Genomic DNA, 21,700 nt, shown 5'->3' with positions numbered 1-21,700 from the left:
ACTAGCCAAGAATCTATGAGTGCGTTGCCAATAAGATGTTTTCGAACGAGGACGATGGGAGAGGAAATGTTTTGGGTGGAGGTTCATCGGTTGTGTCGTCAATAACATATTTTCGACCGAGGACGAAAGGAGATTTGGACGAAATACATCAGATGCATTGCCGATCACGTATTTTCGACAAAGTATGATAGGAAAGCGAAAGTTTTGGAAAGTTGTGCGTCGGTTATGTTGCCAATCAGAGGATGTTGTGTGCATGTATTTTCGTATTTCGTAGAATAAAACACATATTCATATAATTCCTTTCATTATTTTATTTGAATCAATTTCTTTAACCTGCCGGCTAAGTATACACAACCATTCCTCAACTCTGGCCATTGTTTAAACATAAATATTATAGAAATAATACAAACCACCGTTGTTAAGACACGCACTCTGAAAATAAAACAAAACACTATTATTCAGATATTGAATCACATTTTTCATAATGGAAAAGTTAGCAAAAGAAGGTAATTGTCACGTATTGATCGTCATATAAAAACATACATAGTATAGTCATGTACCCATGTTTGTATAGGAGACGTATGAGACAAAATGAATAAAATCGACCTTTTCACCTTTAATCCTTTCATTACGGCAGTGTGCTCCGCCAAAGTGCAACCCCTATACGGAGCACTGCGACGAAAATTATGCACATCGCGCTAATGCAGTGGTTTTCAACCTTTTTTGCTCAATTCCCCCCTTTACGAAAATTAATCCCGATGCTTCACCCCTATCAGTATTTTATAGGAAGGTCTGTAGCATATCAGTAAAGTAATATAAGAATACAGACGGTTTTCAAGTTATATTCGCAACAAATTTTTCAAACATTGCGAAGTTGTTCAATTGAACGTTACATTTCAGATTTAGAAATGTTGCCGAGGATCGCAAATTTTAGCGTATCCAATAGTACGCTAAAATTTGCGATCCTCGGCAACATTTCTAAATCTGAAATGTAACGTTCAATTGAACAACTTCGCAATGTTTGAAAGACTTTCGTCAGTGAATGATGATGGAACAGACGACAAAATGGTACAGAAGACCATAAAAAAGAAAATTGTACAGCATTTGTCAAGACTTTACAACAAGTGGATACAACAACTTGTTTTTGTGGCAATTTTTGCTAGTCGTTGCCTCGCACAATTCCCCCCTTTTAATGACCAAATTCCCCACTAGGGGGGAATTCCACCCCGGTTGAAATTCGCTGCGCTAATGTGATCGAAGAGCAGTATGAATTTCATGTCGTCCAAGGCGGCTCGCACACCGGAGCAATAAGCAACTAGCAACTATCAACAACTAAGCAATATATCGCCAATGGATTTTTCCATTTAATTTTTGGTGATCTCGCACACCGACGCAATACGATATCGCTATCGTCTTTACAGAGCAACACCTATCGTTTGCAACACGACGTGTCGGTTGAAAAACAACTTATCGCTCTTATCGTTTTGACAAGTTTCGTACATTAGATTGTTTGCATAATATCAGGCGTTATTATTGCTCTGGTATGCTAAGAACAACAAAATACGTTGCCTGTTGCATATTGCGTATTGCAGCTTGCTAGTTGCTTGTTGCTCCGATGTGCGAGCCGCCTAAAGGCGGTTTTATATTATCCAGCACGTAGCGTAAACGGCACGTACCGACAAATACATGATGTATTCATTCGGCAGACAAATACATGATGTATTCATATCATCAGACATAGCAACTTCTCTGTACGGACCGGCAGCGCAGACGGAGCGGAGAAATGCTACTGGTGATTACCGATGTCGTACCGAAGAACGACGAACGCACCCATACTACGAACTTCGAGGTTTGATTTGTATGTATGGTGCTACTCGCCCGTGTAGTTCGTGCCCGGCACCGGCAAAATATTCTTTTCGAGAATTCCTTCATGCATTTGTCTGAAACGTGCTGCGTATGTCCGGAATGTCCGGAGCCTTTCCGCTATATATACGCATACACATTTGAAACACACGCAATAATATTTGTCTTGCATGAAACGTGAAATATAATATTACCTTAAAGACGACGCTCGTACACACAGCTCATCGTGCGGATGTCGTCTATAGACGACACTCGTAACGAATACTTAACCATTCTACGCAATGTAATACGTTTGCTCAACATGTGTTGTTCGAAAACATTTGAGAAATTTTGGAAAAACCTTTTCAAAAAAAATCACTGATTGTCCGCATAACAGACGTAGTTCCATCCAGCTTTCATACATCGTTCGAAAATCAACAATTATAAGTATTATAAGCTATAAGCTAAATCTACATTTGAATCACATTCTTTGTAGAGTCCAAACATGCCTGTCACGATAGTGTCTTATTACTTAGTGTCTCAAAGAGAAGCAATTGTGTTGTTTCATGTTATAATTACCTAAATTTATGCATTTGAATCTTCAAGTAGATAATGAAACAATCATATCAGTAATAAAAATTAAAATAATATTTGTTCTTAGCATTATAATTTCTCGGATTCGACATCGAATTATTCCACATACTGAACATTTACTCATACCGTTGGCGTAAGTCACTCCACCATCTTTAGGCGATTGATCGTGATATCGGTAAATCATAAAATCTAAATCTAGAATTACCAACATTGCAGATTACCTTCACACATTGAAAACACGAACCTGTTGTTCTTAACATATTCCAGAGTATTCAGGATAAAGGTACTATCATAGACTCTCATCAAATCCAGAGCACCTTTTCCAGTCATTTCACTAAATTTCCTTCAAACCCTTCTGATTTTATCCGAAAACAACTGAAACTACCGAAGAAGACGTTTTTACTATTATCGGAAATGTAAATACTAACGCTCAGTGTTGGAAAAAATCATCTTCGCTAAGATCAAATGCATAGATTTTTGGGCTAGGTTGCATCGAAAACCTATATATTCCAAACGAAAATTAGATTGACAGATCTAGGCAACCATTGAATATGAGCAAATAAACTTCTGTCCTTCAATATGTTTTGATGTTTATTTTTTCCACCCAGTGTCATTTTCATCTTGATTATCGGAAACGTCAGAACTGAATTCCATTTGAATATCAGCTCTTGTTAACTTCTAACCTGAGGCTGCTGTGTGCGGTTGGGTTTTGCAGTTGCCGGATGCCGTAATCGGAAATACCTTATGAAATTCCCGATGTCGCAAATGACTTGACGATAGCTAAAACCACTCGTTGTATCCATTCTGCATATGCCGTTGCCCCCGTCTCGCCAAATGCAATTTATGTTGAACTTAAATTCACTGCCAGAACGAATATCGTTTCGGATGTGATGAATATCAATTTGTTGCTTTTGATACCCAAAGTATAAATAACAGCGAAGTTATGAACCCCACTCAATGTCGCATTCATTCATTATAGTAAATTTGCTCTCATGCAACAGCGATATGAACAAAATGAACTCGTTTGTTATTGTCATCAATATAATGATGGCAGTGTGTTTCAAGCTGAAAATAAGTCATGGAACGAACAAAATCATATTCGTTTCTCGTGAATATTTGTTGATATTCTAAGACACTTCTAACGCTACAGACAGAGCAACCTGGTGATTAAGTTCAGCTATGCGAACAAATGTTGTCCTTTTACGTTCGGTATATGCCTAGGACAAAATATGTGGATGGAAGAATTATTAAACAATTATTTTATTTTACATTTCCCTCTGAAGTTAGCATCTCTAAAGTGTACGTACTTCTCGAACCGCAAATTTACTTGAAAACTCTTTTCGGAGTGCAAAAAAACATACACGTGCAGGGGTGGCTTGTATGAATCAAAAACTTAAACTTCTATTTCCTATACTATAGAGGCTTTAAAAACTTGAAAGTTCATTCGCTTCTAATGTCTACACGATTTACCCAGGTTCCTAAGTTTAGAACATCGTGTTAAGGAAACATAGTCTAGTCTGCACAAAGGCAAGCGAGCACAAAAGTATTCGCAGTTTGCGCAAAAATAACTCCGACCTGCATGAATTTGAAATGCCAATTTCCTCAGACACCTTGATTCTGAGATTTGTGTTGGGGAACCATATTTCAGTCGGAACAAAAATATCACCGACTTTCTTGTATTTGCAATGCCGATTTCTCCAACACTGCTTGGTTTTGAGGTCTGTGTTAGGGAACACATTTCGGTGAGAACAAAAGTCCCCATACTTTCATGTATTTGCAATGCCGATTTCCCCAAGGCTGCTTGGCTGTGTTGCGATAGAAGCGTAGAAATATTCCCTATCAATTGATGCAAACATCTTTCCGATCCAGTAAAAAAGTGTTCAGTTATAAGCATTCGGAATCTTTCATTTTTCCCTGCATGTTTCCCTGTGTATTAATTTTACCCCTCATATACTCCGGTTAGACGTAGTCCCACGTCAAAAACAGACCTAGAAGAAGAACATTTTTTCGATGATTACCCGCATGGACATATAGTGGGGAGAATATGGACAGGTTTTTAATATTTACGTATGTATATCATCGCAATGTCATGAAAGTAGGGGAACAAGGTTGAGAATTTATGAAAACTATTATAAACTATAATTTATAATTTCCCGAAACTTGACAACGGGCGGCGACAAACTAAGTAATCCGAATTAGCGCTACCGGCACCAAGCTAAGATTTGTTTACGAATCGTACGGACGTCAAAGTGTTAATGTGTCTGAAGGTATTTTACCTTTGATAGCATTTTTCAATAGCACTACCAAAGTTTGTTGACGCCATTAGGAGCACAACCCATTTTGCTCTACGAAATGTTTTGAAACATATGTCGTTGCTCGAACGGATTTTCGTAGAGAAATCTATTATCAGTTGTGTTGCAAAGGTTTCTACCCATCTGTTTGTTTGTGGTTCTGTACGAGTAATAACATGGATGGATGCTTGCGGGGCGTCACCGAGTGATAGAAACAAGGCGGAGAACAGTCTTGCAGCCTACGTAAGAGGTGTGAAATATAGCGCGCATCAAGGCAAGCGATTCCGGCGATTCCCGAGTGGTGAAATCTAGACCGAACACAGTCTCGAGAGGCTGCGTAAGAAAGATACACGATAGCGGGCATGAAGAGTGAAGTCAGCCTGCGTCTGATAGCGCATAATGGGCGCAGTTGCACCGAACGACACAGTGGATGCCAAGTATAGCATGTAATTTTGCTGAGAGATGCTGAAAAACTATAAACAAAGTTCAAAGTTCAATGAGTTCAATATTTCAGTTTCGCTGTGGAAAGCGAGCAATCAACAGTATATGTTAACCCTTTCATTACGGCAGTGTGCTCCGTCGAAGTGCTACCGTTGTACGGAGTACTGCGCCGAAAAGTATGCATATCTCGCTTGTATGTGATCATGTGCAGTATCACCCTGATGTCGTCTAAAGACGACGCTCGTACATACAGCTCATCGCGCGAATGTCGTCTATAGACAACGCTCGTAGCGAAAGGGTTAAAACGTTGAGTGCAAGTGTAAACGCTTGTCCATGGTGAGGGGGGAGGGGATTTTGATAATGTCCACGTGGACACGTTGAGTACTTTTTAAAGTAAAACAACCATGACCCATTTTAAACATTTTGCCCAAATTTTCTTGCAAATTACAGTGTCACAACATCATTTGTCTACAATACTTTTCCTAAAACATACATCGAATGTATTTTTCAGTGTTTATCTTTTTACTGAGAAATGTATGTAACCTGCCTTAACTACCGCAATAGGTCATTTGACCTTTGCAAACATTCATATGATATCAGAAAGATTTGTATGTGTGGTTGTGATACAAAACGATTGCATTACACATTTTTTGCTACTGCTTTATAAATTTTGTTGTATTTGTAATGAATAGTGAATGATCAGAATTAATTGTATTGCTCACTATCCAAGCGAGCTAACAGTAACCATTCCAAGCTGCAGTGCTATTTTACGTGTCAAAAATTGTAATTTCAATATTTTCAATTGTTATCCCAAAATGTCAAAATATACAGGAGAAATATGGTGTGCCACGTTTCTCAACAAAACTATATAAATCGAGCCATTTATTCACTAACTATTTATAAAGGGTCATTGTGGTGCACCCGTGGCCGAGTGGTTAGCGTCCCACACTATCATGCCGGGTGTTCGGGTTCGATTCCCGTTCTGGTTGGGGGATTTTTCGTCAAAGAAATTTCTTTCGACTTGCCTGTGGTCACGCGTATTCTAGAGCTTGCCCCTCGGAATACATTCAAGGCGTGTTATTTGGCTTAAGAAATCTCAACTAAGTATTAATAAATGACGCTAGTTAATGCATACGTTGAGACGGCAAAAGTTCCACAGGGAACGTTAACGCCATTTAAGAAGAAGATGCTTTAGATCTTACATAAGCCGTATGCCGAGTGACGTCAGGACTATACCACAACAGCTTTGGAGACACATCAAACTACATTTATCGTCCAATGGAGTTCCTCAGAACGTTTTCTACAAAGGCAGTACATCGTCATCATCAGTTGACTCAGCAAACTTATTCTCGTCCTTCTTTCGAAGTGTGTTAAGTAATAACTCACCACCTTTGTCTGAACGGTACTTGAGTAGTCTGCAGTCATATGACCTGAACTTGCGGCTTATTTCATTCACCGAAGAGGACGTCTACATGAAACTGAGCAGTCTCGAAGCCTCGATGGGAGCCGGACCGGATAAGTTGCAACCTTCTTCAATCAAGGCATGCAGCTCCTCGTTGGCTTTGCAGTCTACTTTGCTTTTCAACCGTTCGCTGAGAGAAGGGCAGTTTCCCGCATTATAGAAAACTGCATCAATAATCCCTATTCATAAATCAGGTGGCGTCCACGATGTGCAAAATTACAGTGGAATATCGATTCTGAGCTGCATGCCGGAAGTTTTTGAAAGTATGCTGCTGGATATCATATACCCATCTGACCGCGCGGACGTCAAAGAGATAATTAGGAGGAGGCAGCGATTTTAACATGCGAAGATTTATTGAGGTATTAATATTCTTCGTTTATTGTGGTATTAATAAACGACATGATTGTGATTGTCTGTAAACGAACATTATTTCACAGAAAAAGTTACTGCAATGGAAAGGAATCACAATACCATAGCTATCCAAATAAAGCAACTTCATTATTTCGTGTGTATTTTACGGAATCACGGAATCGTGAGTATTTTCAACTTGTTTTTTTTTCGTTTCTTTCCCATAAATTTCATATTCAATGTAATCAATGACGATATAATTTTTTATCGATTTACATATACATAATCTACCATTCCAAACTGTTATGTGTCCCACTGATATTCATTAATTATTTTCAATTCGACAGTTGAATAACTTGCCAGAAGCTTATTGTCTTTTTTTGTTCGTTGTAAACCGTGCCCCTAGGCTCAGACCCTTCTACTTTTTTTACGCGGATTCTCCAATAATGCGGTTTTACGAATTAACGCGGTTTTTTAAGAGGTACGTATCCCCGCGTAAAAAAAGACCTGATGTATTTGTATCATGTTTCAACAATTTTTTTGTGTCAATCTTCAATCAAGGCATGCAGCTCCTCGTTGGCTTTGCAGTCTACTTTGCTTTTCAACCGTTCGCTGAGAGAAGGGCAGTTTCCCGCATTATAGAAAACTGCATCAATAATCCCTATTCATAAATCAGGTGGCGTCCACGATGTGCAAAATTACAGTGGAATATCGATTCTGAGCTGCATGCCGGAAGTTTTTGAAAGTATGCTGCTGGATCTCATATACCCATCTGTCCGCCACATCATCGCAAACGAACAACATGGGTTTGTATTTTTCAGTGTTTATTTTTTTACTGAGAAATATATGTAACCTGCCCTAGCTACCACAACAGGTCATTTGACCTTTGCAAACATTCATATGATATCAGAAAAATTTGTATGTGTGGTTGTGATACAAAACGATTGCATTACACATTTTTGGCTATTGCTTTATAAGTTTTGTTGTATTTGTTAATGACTAGTGAATGATCAGAATTAATTGTATTACTGACTATCCAAGCGAGCTAACAGTAACCATTCCAAGCTGCAGTGCTATTTTACCTGTCAAAAATTGTAATTTCAATACTTTCAATTGTTATCCAAAAATGTCAAAATATACAGGAGAAATATGGTGTGCCACGTTTCTCAACAAAACTATATAAATCGAGCCATTTATTCACTAACTATTTATAAAGGGTCATATGACCCGGTATACATGAAACATCGGTAGGTTTAGTGTTAAGGTTCTGAGCTACACAATTGTGTGGGGAATCATTAGGCTAGGCTATCGACGGCTCACCAAGAAAATAAATGTTCTGGAATTTCGTCTGTGATTTGGTTTCGCATGCCAACTGTCACTGCATTGCAAAACTGCAAAACATTCTCCACCAATGATGACAGCTACGCTAATATTAATCCTTTCGTTACGAGCCTCGTCTATAGACGACATCCGCGCGACATCCTGTGTGAACGAGTGTCGTCTATAGACGACATCCGCGCGACGAGCTGTGTGAACGAGCGTCGTCTTTAGACGACATGAAATTCATACTGCTCTTTGATCACACCAACGCGATGTGCAAACTTTTAAGCGCAGTACTTCGGCAGAGCACACTGCCGTAATGAAAGGGTTAATAGAAAGGGCTTCTGTTGAGAAGAGCGCAAAACGGAGATAAGAGTGTGTATATTTAGTTGCTTCAAGCCATCGACAAAGGTGGAGATTTGTGAGCGTACGTGCGTGCTTTATAATCCGTACGTAAAAATAGTGCAGATGTAGACAAGATTGTCTACGCTGAAATTCCAATCGTTGATGCTGTGATTGACTATTTTGGTGGTGGTGCAGCCGTAATGATAATAATAAACAAGGAGGGGATATAGCGGGAATGAAATATTTGCTCTAGGGTATTAGTAATGAATCCCTGCTGAGGTAAATATCTCTTTTTCCGAGCAGTTTACATTGTTTATTTTCCGTCATCATAAGGGCTTCGTTGGTGCCTTTGATATTGCATCAATGTATTAAACTGACGTTATAGCGAAGCAGGCGTTAAGATTGTGCGTCAAAAATTATTTGTATTTGAATAACAAGTATCTTGAATGTCGTATTGTAATGTTATAAGTTATTTGGGTTCGCGTGCCAGTCGCAAAACAGGCTTCAACTAGGATTGCATTCGTGCTAATCTTGATCATAAAGAAGCAATGCTACTGTTTTCGAGGTTGTTGATATTAACAAAAAGATTTATTTCGCTTGTCCAGTCACCAAGAAAGTAAATGTCGTTCTGGAATTTTGTATGTGATTGGGTTTCGCTTGCCAGTAGCAAAACCTCCTCCACTAAGGGTGACAGCTGCGCTTATCTCGAGTATGAGAAAGTAATGCAAATTTATCCGAGGCCAAAAATATTAACAGAAGCGTTTCTTTTGAGAATAGCGCAAAATGATGAGAAGTGTTTATATTCCAAGTAGTTTCAAGCCACCAATGTATGGCTCTGTATGCATGCTATGGCGAACGCTGCGTTTCCACTGAGGTAATACTAAATAACATGTAGCATGATATTTGATACTTGCAAGTGTTGTCATGGTTGTTGTTTCCATGCGGTACCAAAGATATATTGATGTAGTTCTAAGATGTGGAATAATAGCACTGTTAAAATAACAGCGTAGTTCTACGTGAACAATGCGGTCGAATATTGAACACCAATTCGCGTACAAATCACAAATCGAATCTTTTAACAACACACTCAGCAACGCGTAAAAAAAACCGCGTTAATTCGAAAATCCGCGTAAAAAAAACCGTATTAATTGAAAATCCGCGTTAATTGGAAACTCCCCGTAAAGAAAAAAAGGTCACATAAAAATCCTCTTGAGAATCGTGATGGGGTGCGGCATACGCTCTGAGGGAGCTTGAAAGGGAGAGATATGAACTGAGAGAGAGAAGTGATGTTGCTCAGGTTTACGCGCAAAAATCGCGCTTATTTCATTCCTAAATGGGATTGATGCTATGCATGAATTTCATTGTGTGTGGCTCTCGACGAGCGGACTTAAATACATGTAATTGCCTCTACCTACATGAATCTTTCTTCCCCCAGCCGTTATGTGGGGTTGGATGAAACTTCGTTGCACACGAAGGTCGTACGGAGGATTTCTGCTTCGCAGTGGTGTGCTCATCAACCCATTCTTGCACAAGCTTTATGCTATCTCGAGATACTTCTTCTTGCACTTGCAGATTCATCAGCTAGCGACCCAGCTTGTATTTCTCCTGGAAATGCTTTCTCTGCAGCGCTAATTGCCTCTGTCCCAACTCTAACTGCTTCTGGTCTAATTCTTTCTGTCAGGCATTTGCGTTGCAAAATCTGTCCTCCGACTTGACGAGGTCGTTCCCATCGAAACTGGCATAGGCGGTGGTGTACAACGCGGGCAAATTGAATCTGTGTTCGCTACAGATGCATCGAACCTGGCACATAGGTGCGGCACTAATATCTGTCAATAGAACTAAGTTCCGTCATATGGTCTCAGGAAGCATGAGGGACAGATTTGATATTGCTCTGTTATTTTTACGCGGTGACCGCATTAAAAAAACCGCGTTAATTGGAAAATCCGCGTAAAAAAAACCGCGTTAATTGGAAAATCCGCGTAAAAAAACCGCGTTAATTCGAAAATCCGCGTAAAAAAAACCTCGTAAAAAAAACCGCGTAAAAAAAACCTGGGTGTATACCATTAGACGGAATTGCATCACTCAAATTTCATGCGAGATTTCATCAAATCTACGAGGAAAGTGTCACCCATACAGTGATCGTTCATTAACACTTTGGCGTCCGGTGACACCACAGTGGTTACGCACGAAAACTAGCGCCTGACTGCCGGCGACACCACAGTGGTTACAGGCGCGTAGTATCTCAGTGGCCGGTGACAGCACTTTAGTATCGATTGCATTCTGTTGGAGTTTTGTTTAAGTAACAATAACTTACACACGCTATCAAGTTTTATGTTTTTATAAGTGTAGGGGAAGTGGGGGAAAAACGAACATATTAAAAAGAACTTTAATTATATCTTTCGAAACTCATGTCTTGCCAAACTTAAATGCCGTTTCTTGCATTTCAATATACTGTTTTTCGAATTAATCGGCCGAATATTTTTCAATGTTTTTACTAAAATTAAAACAGACCGAAAAGTAGAAAATTATCCGATGATTACCCGCATGGACATATAGTGGAGGGAATATGGACGGGTTTGTAATATTTACGTATGTATATCTTCGCAAATTCATAAAAGTAAGGGGAACGGGGTTGAGGACTTATGTAAACTAACGATAAGATTAGTAAAACTTAACAATTTTCAATTTCCCGATAATATCAAGAACGGGCGGCGACAAGCCAAGTAATCCAAGTTAGCGCTGCCGGCGCCAAGCGCATATTTTTTTACGAACCGCGCGGACGTCAAAGAGATAATTAGGAGGAGGCAGCGATTTTAACATGCGAAGATTTATTGAGGTATTAATATTCTTCGTTTATTGTGGTATTAATAAACGACATGATTGTGATTGTCTGTAAACGAACATTATTTCACAGAAAAAGTTACTGCAATGGAAAGGAATCACAATACCATAGCTATCCAAATAAAGCAACTTCATTATTTCGTGTGTATTTTACGGAATCACGGAATCGTGAGTATTTTCAACTTGTTTTTTTTTCGTTTCTTTCCCATAAATTTCATATTCAATGTAATCAATGACGATATAATTTTTTATCGATTTACATATACATAATCTACCATTCCAAACTGTTATGTGTCCCACTGATATTCATTAATTATTTTCAATTCGACAGTTGAATAACTTGCCAGAAGCTTATTGTCTTTTTTTGTTCGTTGTAAACCGTGCCCCTAGGCTCAGACCCTTCTACTTTTTTTACGCGGATTCTCCAATAATGCGGTTTTACGAATTAACGCGGTTTTTTAAGAGGTACGTATCCCCGCGTAAAAAAAGACCTGATGTATTTGTATCATGTTTCAACAATTTTTTTGTGTCAAAAAGTGTCAGAAAATTGACCTCTGGTCGAACAATGTATTTCCGTCTCAACAGATTATATATATTTTCAATAAAAACATTGGATTAGTTTGTTACGTTACCTTGTTCTTAAAAATGGCATTGCGATTCCTGCTACTGTTGCTACCAATAACAAAATTACTTGCAAAGCAGTTAAAACCACATTAATTAATTTCACTATCACTGCCCTAGCATTTGAATTGTCTATTCCTTCCACGGTCACATATTGTTGTTGCGATAGATGTTCCATTTTGGAGATCTGGAAAAAAAATAACAATTATTGAAATGGTTTATTTAAAATATCAATAAAAAATATTAAATCGATTATGTACATGTGAACATATACAGAAAAAATTAAAAATCTCAAAAAAATGATTGCATCAATTGATAGGAAATATTTCTACTCGTCCATCACAATTAATAAAATGTTATTTTTCATGAGATGAACAATTGAATAACTGTAAAATATCAAGCGTTCTCTAAACGGTTACGGTTTCCCCAACACAGACTTCAAAATCGATGTACCTGTGGAAATCCTCTTTGAAAATATACATTCAAGACGGGGATATTTTTGTTCCCACTGAGCTGTGTTTCCCTAACACGAACTTCAAAATTAATGTTCCTAGTTAAAACCAGGAACATTAATTGTTGTTGTTTGTTAAAATGTTCCGCCTTGTTAAAACATACAAGTCGGTAGTATTTTTGTTCCCACCGAGCTGTTTCCCTAACGCGGACTTCAAAATCAATGTGACAGGGGGGATCCGCTTGCCAACATATGCAAGTCGAGGATATTTTTCAGTGTTGAGAATTTTTGTATTCGCTTGTCGTTGTGCAGACCGGAATATGTTTCCCTGAAACGTACTTTTAAACAGAGAAGCCGGAGAAAATCGTCATTCCAGGTACTAGAGGTGAATGAATGAACTTTCGCGGTTCGAGAAATACGTAAACATGAGATGTGCAATAATTGCAGAGGGAAAAGTAAAATGCAATGAAACATACATTTCCACATTACTCGCGAATTATTTTTACGAAATTTGGCATGTGAAAGTTTTAGGGTGCAATAAATGATTCTATGGTGGTTAGATACTCCTACCCCTCTCTTAGGGGGGCTGCCATACAAATGAAACTCAAATTTCTACGTTACTCGAGAATCAATCAGCAAATGAAACCAAATTAGGCATATGGAGGTTTTAGGGTGCAATAAATGTTTTTATGGTGGTTAGACTCTTCACCCCCTCTCTAAGAGGGGGCTGCCATACAAATGAAACACAAAGGGCCTGGCCGGGTAAGGGAGTGAAAAGTGCCCCCAAACCAAATCCATGGCAAATATTGTATAGGATATTAAATAAGAAATTTTGACGGTTTATTTGAACCCCTTTATGGTTTAACATAGGATCTATAGTGAAGAACGTACTTTTTCATTTATTTCACGTCAAAAGCTTCGAGATAAAGATTTGAAAGAAATACTGAATGTGCATCTTACTACAGTGTATCAAGAAAAATTATCAAAAAAAAAAATCACCAGACATTGAAGTACTAAAAAAATATTGAAATTTTGATTTTTTTTTGTGATTTAGAGATTCAGTACTACTCTAATTCATATTTAAACGTGATCTTATGCTTTTCTAAATATTTGTGATTTTTTCCGTGTTGCGCGGTTTTTATATTTCCAAAGAGTCTAGCTGAGTAAGAGGAGTAAGAAGTCCCCCAAACCAAATCACCAGCTGTGTGGAGAATATTGAATTGGGTACTGAATAAAACATTTGGTAGTTGAACCATATATTTTAGTCCTTCTATGGAACACCATAGGATCTATGGTGGAAAATGCACCGTTTCGTTTTTTTCACGCAATTCTCAATAGCTTTGAGACAAAAATATGCCATAAAGGCCATAAAGGCGAAAGCACTTTGAGCTCTATGGCCTATTGGTTACGAAGAAGAAAAAAAAGTATTCGATTCCTAACACGGTGCTAGAGGAGAGGATTGGTTTCTAAGTTTATTCACATTAAACCCTCAATAAATAGTGAATCGAGTGAAAAGGCAGTCAAAAAGGGGAAAATATTTTGGCTAGTGGAAGAAATAAGGTGTAAACATAAAGCGCTATCTATTGTCGAAGAACAGCTGTATTCATTGCATCTACAGCTGTTAAAGCAAGTTGTTTACCACAGTGTTGTTGAGTGTTCATCAGCAAGGATGGAAAACAAGCATGATGAGATTTACGATTAATCGCAAACTGCACAGATCGTAATCAAACAAACTGCGACTAACTATTAATCCTCTCCCATCATAACCAAATGATTTTCTCTTGGTAACTCTGAGTTGACCAAAGCCACGATAGATACAATACGGTAGCGCGACTTATGAGAAAGGCATTCCAGCCATCTTGGATTTTGTATGTAAACAATCTGCAATATTTTGCAATATCTTTTTTTTCGCTCTTTGTGTGTGGAATTGTTTTGGTGGGAATAAGAGCATTGAAAAGTTGAAAAGTGAGTCTTTTACGGTTAAAGTTAGGTTTGTAATATACTCTATTTTATTATATGTTTCAGCTCAAGAGAATAAATCGACTTTCGATGTCGGTCGGTGATGGAGGTATTTTTCCCGCGTTTTGCAGTTAGAGACGTCGGTTAATTGTTCGATTGTAAGGTTTCTGGAATTTCAAGTTTTCCTATATCTAATATATTCTTTGTTTCTGTGTTCTTGGTCAACAAAAACGGGGGGAACTTAATTTTGGTTGCTGCCTGGGTAACGGCGTTTACATTTTCGACCGACGCGCCGAAATCGCCTACTTCGCTTTTGTTCGATGCGGTGTCACACTCGCAAAGGATCGGTTCAGTGCGAGCGCTTTTCACCGCACGAACATCGCGTGCATCATTAGATGACGCTTGCCTCGAAATTTTATTGCCCCTGGCAATGCGTTCGTTTTTTGCAGGGCTCGAGCCTTCCTCTTCTTCTTGCTCATCACACACTACGCGAAGCGTCCAATTTATGACGCGGAAAAAAACACACGATACGAATAACGCGAAAAACGAACAGAAAAACCAAACGACGATATCCAAGTTGGATTACCACTGGTGGGGTCCAATCTTAGATCGAAGCGAGAGCGAAAGCAAAGTGAACTGGATTGTTCAGCAGTCCGATGCCGAATGAAAGTTTGCCTCAGCGAGATCCACTGTTTATACTCTAGGCAAGTATTCCCCTTCATTCTTCTACTTTTTCTTTGTTCACGGAGACTTTAAATCCTATGATTTCCTCTCCGTTGGTCGTCGATAAGTTGCTCGTTATTGACAGCTCTTTTCGGGAAAGCACACAAATGGACAGAAGAAATGTATGGGAAAATGGAAACGCTTAATGTTTTCATAAATTTTAACCATTTACCAGGGGATTCTAATGTATAGCCTATTAATCAAATCTTACGGGATTTCCGATTCGTTTTGTATGTAAATCGCCAAAATCCGTTCGCGGCAAAAATAATTATTGACGTTAACTTTATTTCATAAAAACGTGACCTGTTTTCTGATTGATGAAATCACCTTAATGAAAGGCGTAGTTCTACGTCAAAATATTGATAGTTAACGAATTCGATCGAAGCTTCTTTTGGACTTATCATCTGATCACTCACCAATACTCCTGGAATACTTCATAGAAAAGGAAGTGAAGCAGACGTCATCTAATCTCACTAACTTTTCAACGAATTGGACAAAATATAAGGCATATATCTCCTCTAACATTCTCGATCTACCTCTGGATAACGAACATAATATCGAGGAAGCAGTTAATCAGCTCAGTGTACTCATGAAGAATGCTGCGAAGATAGCTACCCCACCTATGAAGCCTCAGAAACACAAAAAAAATAATACTGCCTCCCACATAAAAGCAGCAGTTGCAGAAAAGCGACGACTAAGACGAATCTGGCAAAATAAACGATCGCCAGAATCTAAAAACCAATTCAATATGGCACAACGTATATTAAGAAAGCTATTACAAGACGAGAAGAAGAAACATTCCATAATTACTTAACTGAATTATCGCCAAATCAAAATAATAATTACTCATTATAGAAGGCAACTGAGTACCTAAAATGACCTCAGTTACAGGACCCGCCGTTTAGAATGCCCTCTGGTAATTGGGCCAGAAGTGACGATGAAAAAGCAGCAACTTTTGCAAACCATCTTCAAAAAGTTTTCACTCCGAATCAATCCGGACCTAATCAAGAAACGCTCGAATTTTCTGGTGCTATAAACCAAAACAAAATGAAAATCAAACATCCGCTGGTGAGACATGTTATCAATAATCATATCAATGTGAAAAAATCACCCGGTATCGACCACATCAACCATATATGATCAAGGAACTACATATATGATCAAGGAACTACCTGACCTAGCAATTAAACATCTCACAAGAATTTTCAACGCAATGACCCATAAAGGATATTTCCCACAAGCATGGAAAATTACGACCATCATTATGATTGATTCCTAAGCCAGGGAAAGACGCACAGAAAGTGGAATCTTATATACCTATCAGCATCCTTCCAAACTTCTCAAAAGTGTTCGAAAAAATTATCCTGATAAAATCAGCGCCCGAGATTGAAAGATTAATCCCGAATCATCAATTCGGATTCCGAGCAAAACATGGCACTATTGAACAAGTGCACCGATTGATATAAGAAATTCGTAAAGTATATGAAGGCCGCGGATACTGCTCAGCGCTTTTTCTTGATGTAGCTCAAGCTTTCGATAAAGTCTGGACAGCTCTATAAAATTAAAAATATGCTACCACAAGTATATGAAATTATGCGTTCTTATCTACTGGGAAGAAAGTTTCATGTTCGGTATAACTTCTATCACCAGAGCAAGAAATTTATGCTGGCGTTCCTCAGGGCAGTGTTCTTGGACCAGTTCTCTATCTCATCTACACTCCCGCGATCTCCCGACCGCGCGTAACTTAATGACTACAACATTCGCAGATGACACAGCTATTCTCAGCAGTCACAAAAACAGAACGATTGCTTCACGGGATCTCCAGGAACACATAACGGTCGTGGAAAAGTGGCTTCAAAAATGGAGAATTAAAGTAAATGAAAATAAAATGTGTCCACGTTACGTTCACGCTTAATAAGAACACATGCCCACAAATCAAATTCAATAGATCTGCAGTACCTCAATCGAATGAAATTAAATATCTCGTCGTCTAACCTGGAAGAAACACATAGATGCGAAGGAAACGCAATCGCAAAACGGCAGCAGGTAGAAAAAGGAAAAAGTTTGTTTATACAGACTGCTATGGTGGCAAAACCAGCCACCGTAAAATACGGCGCTTTTCAGGGCCATTAAACCTTTTAAAGAAGAGTTATTAAAAGTTATTCACAATACCAATGCATTCTAAAGTGACTGAATATGATATATAATATGAACTGATTTATTTTGTTTATGCTTGTTTTTGAACTTATTGGTGGTTGGGGTCTTTTAAGTTGATCATTCAGTTTTCACAAACCCATGCATGGTTCCCGAATTGAAAGTGGCTTCAAATTACAACACATTGTATGCAGGATGGCATTCACGATTTTCTCGGTAGTATGAACTGCTTTCTTTGGTTGATAACTGATGTTGAAAATTGACTGAGGTTACATCTGCATTGTATAGAAACATAACTAAGGAGCAACATGATGAGCTATGTATTTCCTGCTGCTCTGTTCTTATTTTAAAGGACTCTAATCCGAAGGTCATCCGTCCCTGTATTCACTGTTGGTTTTTCAGAACGCTTATAGCTCATCTATTTCTCGACAGATCGTAAAGTTCGTCTCCATTTCATTTTTATTTACATTGTTTGTGGAGACTACAAATCTTACAATTCATTCGTTTCCGAAATCACAGTTTAAGATACGGTAATGTGCTCAGTAGTGAAATATATGATAGTGAATGAGCTGAGGACCACTATGCATTCCCTATCATAGCCATCATTTTGATTGTAAGATGTACATTGTACATTGTCGGTTTTTGAAATTCGATGATAAAATTTTTCCATACATTTATTGCCACCCTAATGTATATTACCCATTAGGAAAAAAATATAATATGTTCGTAGTTTCAAAAACGATATGTTGCTCTTTAAACAAAAATAATTCTATCGTTATTTAGTCAACATTTTTGCAACTTACCCTAGTTTGGCAGTTCTCCATTATTTCATAAACGTCTCTCAATCGTTCATCGCTCTGATATTGAACCTTTTCTTCTAGATCAGCAATCGCCTGTTTCAAATTTTCAATTTCATTCTGAAAGAAGAAGAAAATGTTATTGTTTTATACATACATATACAGCTATTCCATGTCAAACTGATATAATGGTTTTCAGATTTTCGTGAAAAGTGGTAATTTTGTTCTTTTTAATAAACATTGGACTCGATTTTTTAATTTTTTTTATTTCCATGGTGGTCCAAAAAATCAACTTTTCTTCTTTTTTCCAAACATGACTTTTTTTTAAAAAATAAACAACTTTTGAACTGCTACACTGATTTTGATGATGGACATATCGAATTAGGGGAGATGAACTGATCTTTTCAAAAATACTATCGCAAAAAAATGGATTTTGTTTTTTATAATTATTGAAATCTCTCTATAATCGTAAAAAAATACTATGATTTGCACTGATTAATTTATATATTGCCCGAAATTGACTAGGTTTTGGATTATTAGGCAGTCAACAAAGTGAAAATTCGGTATATTTTCACATTTTCTCTTATAAAGGCGAAAATGCAGGCTAGGTCGCTAAAATTGTAAATGGTGTTAATGGTGCCGAAACTAACAGTAAAATACGTGCAATTTTTTTGAATTTAACCCAGGCTTGGGACGAGGTACTGGCTGATTCCATTGTCAAGTCATGGAAAATGCTGATGTCCCGTTATCGGTTGTAAAAGAACAATTTTTTTCTATTCTGCAGAAATTGATTGTCCAGGACAATACCGTGCACGCGGTACTCTGAGAACGCGATTTCCATATAAAGCGGTGATGAAATTGCGACAGCCATCCTATAACGCGGTACTCTTATAGCGCGGTTTCCGTTCAACCACGTCTTATCAGTTCTTTTCGTGCAACCAATGCATGATTTTAACTGAATTACATCGGTTTACAACATCGGTTTCAGGCAAGCTGGGTCAGAGGAGCGGTAGAAAACAGTACGGCAGAAAGCGGAAAAGGGTTTATCAGAAATGTTAAAGAGAAAGTAGTATTCAGCTGCTACTAGTATTTTATTCGAAGATAAACTGTAGCATACGCATTAGTCATCCGACTACCATTAGACTTTGTTGGACTTTTAACGCTCATATAATTTCTGTACGAAACCTGAACACCATACAACGAAATCAGTTCATTTCCTAGACATGTGGTTACTAACATTTTTCTGCTTCAACTGTGAGTCATGTTGATTATTTTCAATCATCATTTTAACGTCACACGTTGTTTTGAAGACAAACCACTACACACACTCAATCTATAACTATGTACATTTTATCTCTTAACTTTACGAAATAATACATGAATTATACAGAATTAAACCACTTAAATGTCTTCTGCCGTTTTCCTTCAAATTCCGTTTCAATGCTGTTGCTTACGCTTTGTTGTCTTGAATCGAACTATTTGCTGCTCTTGTAGAGCAGCATGCTATTTTTCTCTTTGCATTTCTCATGAAATGCACTTCAGGGCGTTACTTCAGTTTGCGATCAATACTCTCTTCAGTGCGCTTGCGACTGAACATATATGAAGAAACCCTAGGTAAACACTGAAGAGTATTAATGAAAAAGCAAATGATTTGATAATTGAAATGATAGCTCTAGCGCTATCAAACCCAATTTTCCAAATTACAACATTAAACGAATTTAAAGAAGAATTTAAAGAAGCATGCAACGAACACCTTTGTTTTGTACAAATTGTACTATATCAACCAAAACGTAAAATTAATAATTCACGCGAAAGATAGAGATAATCAAAGAAAACCATGATTGGTGGAAACACTGGTATTAACAGATTATATCGAAAATTAAAAGCTTTTTGCAATTGGCCAAATATGAAGAAATCTATTGCAGATTATATTAGAGTGCAACATAGAAGCAGAACTTTGGAATACTTAGTTCTCACACTCACACCACAAAAACCATTTACATCAATAGCAATGGATACTATTGGTCCTTTCACTAAATCAAATACATGCAACAGATACGCATTAACAATTCAATGTGATTTATCAAAATACATAATTATTAACCCGATACCAGATATACAAGCTGAAACAATAGCCAGAGCTTTTGTTGAGAACTGCAACAACATGGGTAGTTGTACAGCGAAAAATGATATCAATAGAAGGATGGCAGCGATTCGCATCACAAAAATGAAACGAAATGGAACGAAATCGTCATGACTCATATTCGTAATTTTCAATGACTCAATTTCTTCTATAGATTGAGAAGTAGAACCAATATGACTTAATTATGATAGTCTGCAAACGAACATTATTCCACCGAAAAAGCTACTTTTCAGGGCTACTATTTAGAGTTTCAAAAGAATTAAACTAACAGATTTCTGAACAATGAAAAGAATTACATTTAACCCTTTCGTTACGAGCGTCGTCTATAGACGACATCCGCGCGACGTACTGTGTGTACGAGTGTCGTCTATAGACGATTCCGCGCGACGAGCTGTGTGTACGAGCGTCGTCTTTAGATGACATGGAATTCATACTATTCTTCGATCACACCCAGGGCACGGCATAGTCATAGTCAACTGAGGATAGTCGGCTGACTAACCGACTGACTCTATCCGTAGTCAGTCAGTAATGGCTTTTGGCTTCTTCACGCAGTTTCTCCGCCAAAACGACTGAACAGTCAGTCGGGCGTTTAGTCGCTATCTCCCTCTACCGACTCGACTGTATCATTTCATTCTTCCCAGACAAATTGTCCTCATTGCATTTTGAAGTGACTTCCCCCAAAACGAATTCGTTCCTCTTTTTTTCCCATGTATCTTTATGCATGCATCATTGTTTGAGTTCACCGTGGTTTGACAAACGGTACTGGTGAGCTAGATTGTTTTGTATCGATATAATATAGAACGATATAATGTATTTTCTGAGAAACTTGTCTGTGTTCTGTAACTCCCATTATGTTTTCAATAAAAACACGTATCGATAATGACAAGGTTTATCAGCAAGTCGTTGAAAAATTATATGTATATAACAGATTTTTGTACTCTTGGAATTATTGCTTGAAATTATAATCAATTGTTTGAAACTTACTATGCGAAGCAGTATGTCGTTGTTGATCTGGATATCACGTATAGCAGTTTCATATAGTTTTCAACAGAGTTTGATACTTTCTCACAGTTCCGAAATTGCTAATATACATACCGAACTTTTTATTTCTGATTTATATTTTACGCATATCATCAATAATAGTTTCAAGCTAATCGGGATCATCATCCTCGTCGTGATTTTCAGCAGATAAATCCCTGTTTTTCTAATTGACTTATTCGCCATTTTCAAGTAGTTTTTCAATTGTGTGTTTCATGTAGTTGACAAATTGTCAACTACATCAAACACACACACAAGCAGATCAACTTTTTTGGGTCTGGTTTGTCAAGTTGTGCCTTTCATCAAACTCTACCATGCCTAAGAGAAGTA

The 21,700-nt window shown here is 37.9% G+C and overlaps 1 protein-coding gene across 1 annotated transcript in view; it reads right to left on the bottom strand.

Moving 5' to 3' along the window:
* Window positions 1-291: 291 nt before the first annotated feature.
* Window positions 292-21,700, bottom strand: part of LOC129781616 (transmembrane and coiled-coil domains protein 2) — a 91,353-nt gene continuing 69,944 nt past the window's right edge. The window contains exons 6-9 of the mRNA XM_055789260.1: window positions 18,196-18,309; window positions 12,117-12,292; window positions 10,059-10,469; window positions 292-432 (exon numbers count right to left, since the gene is read on the bottom strand). Of these exons, the coding sequence (XP_055645235.1) occupies window positions 10,463-10,469; window positions 12,117-12,292; window positions 18,196-18,309 (297 nt within the window). The 3' untranslated portion in view covers window positions 292-432; window positions 10,059-10,462. The remainder of the gene's footprint in view (window positions 433-10,058; window positions 10,470-12,116; window positions 12,293-18,195; window positions 18,310-21,700) is intronic.

This window comes from Toxorhynchites rutilus, unplaced genomic scaffold (assembly GCF_029784135.1).
Source record: "Toxorhynchites rutilus septentrionalis strain SRP unplaced genomic scaffold, ASM2978413v1 HiC_scaffold_16, whole genome shotgun sequence".
Lineage (NCBI taxonomy): Eukaryota > Metazoa > Arthropoda > Insecta > Diptera > Culicidae > Toxorhynchites > Toxorhynchites rutilus.
The sequence above is the reverse complement of the archived record's forward strand: the minus strand, read 5'-3'. Positions and strand labels throughout refer to the sequence as shown.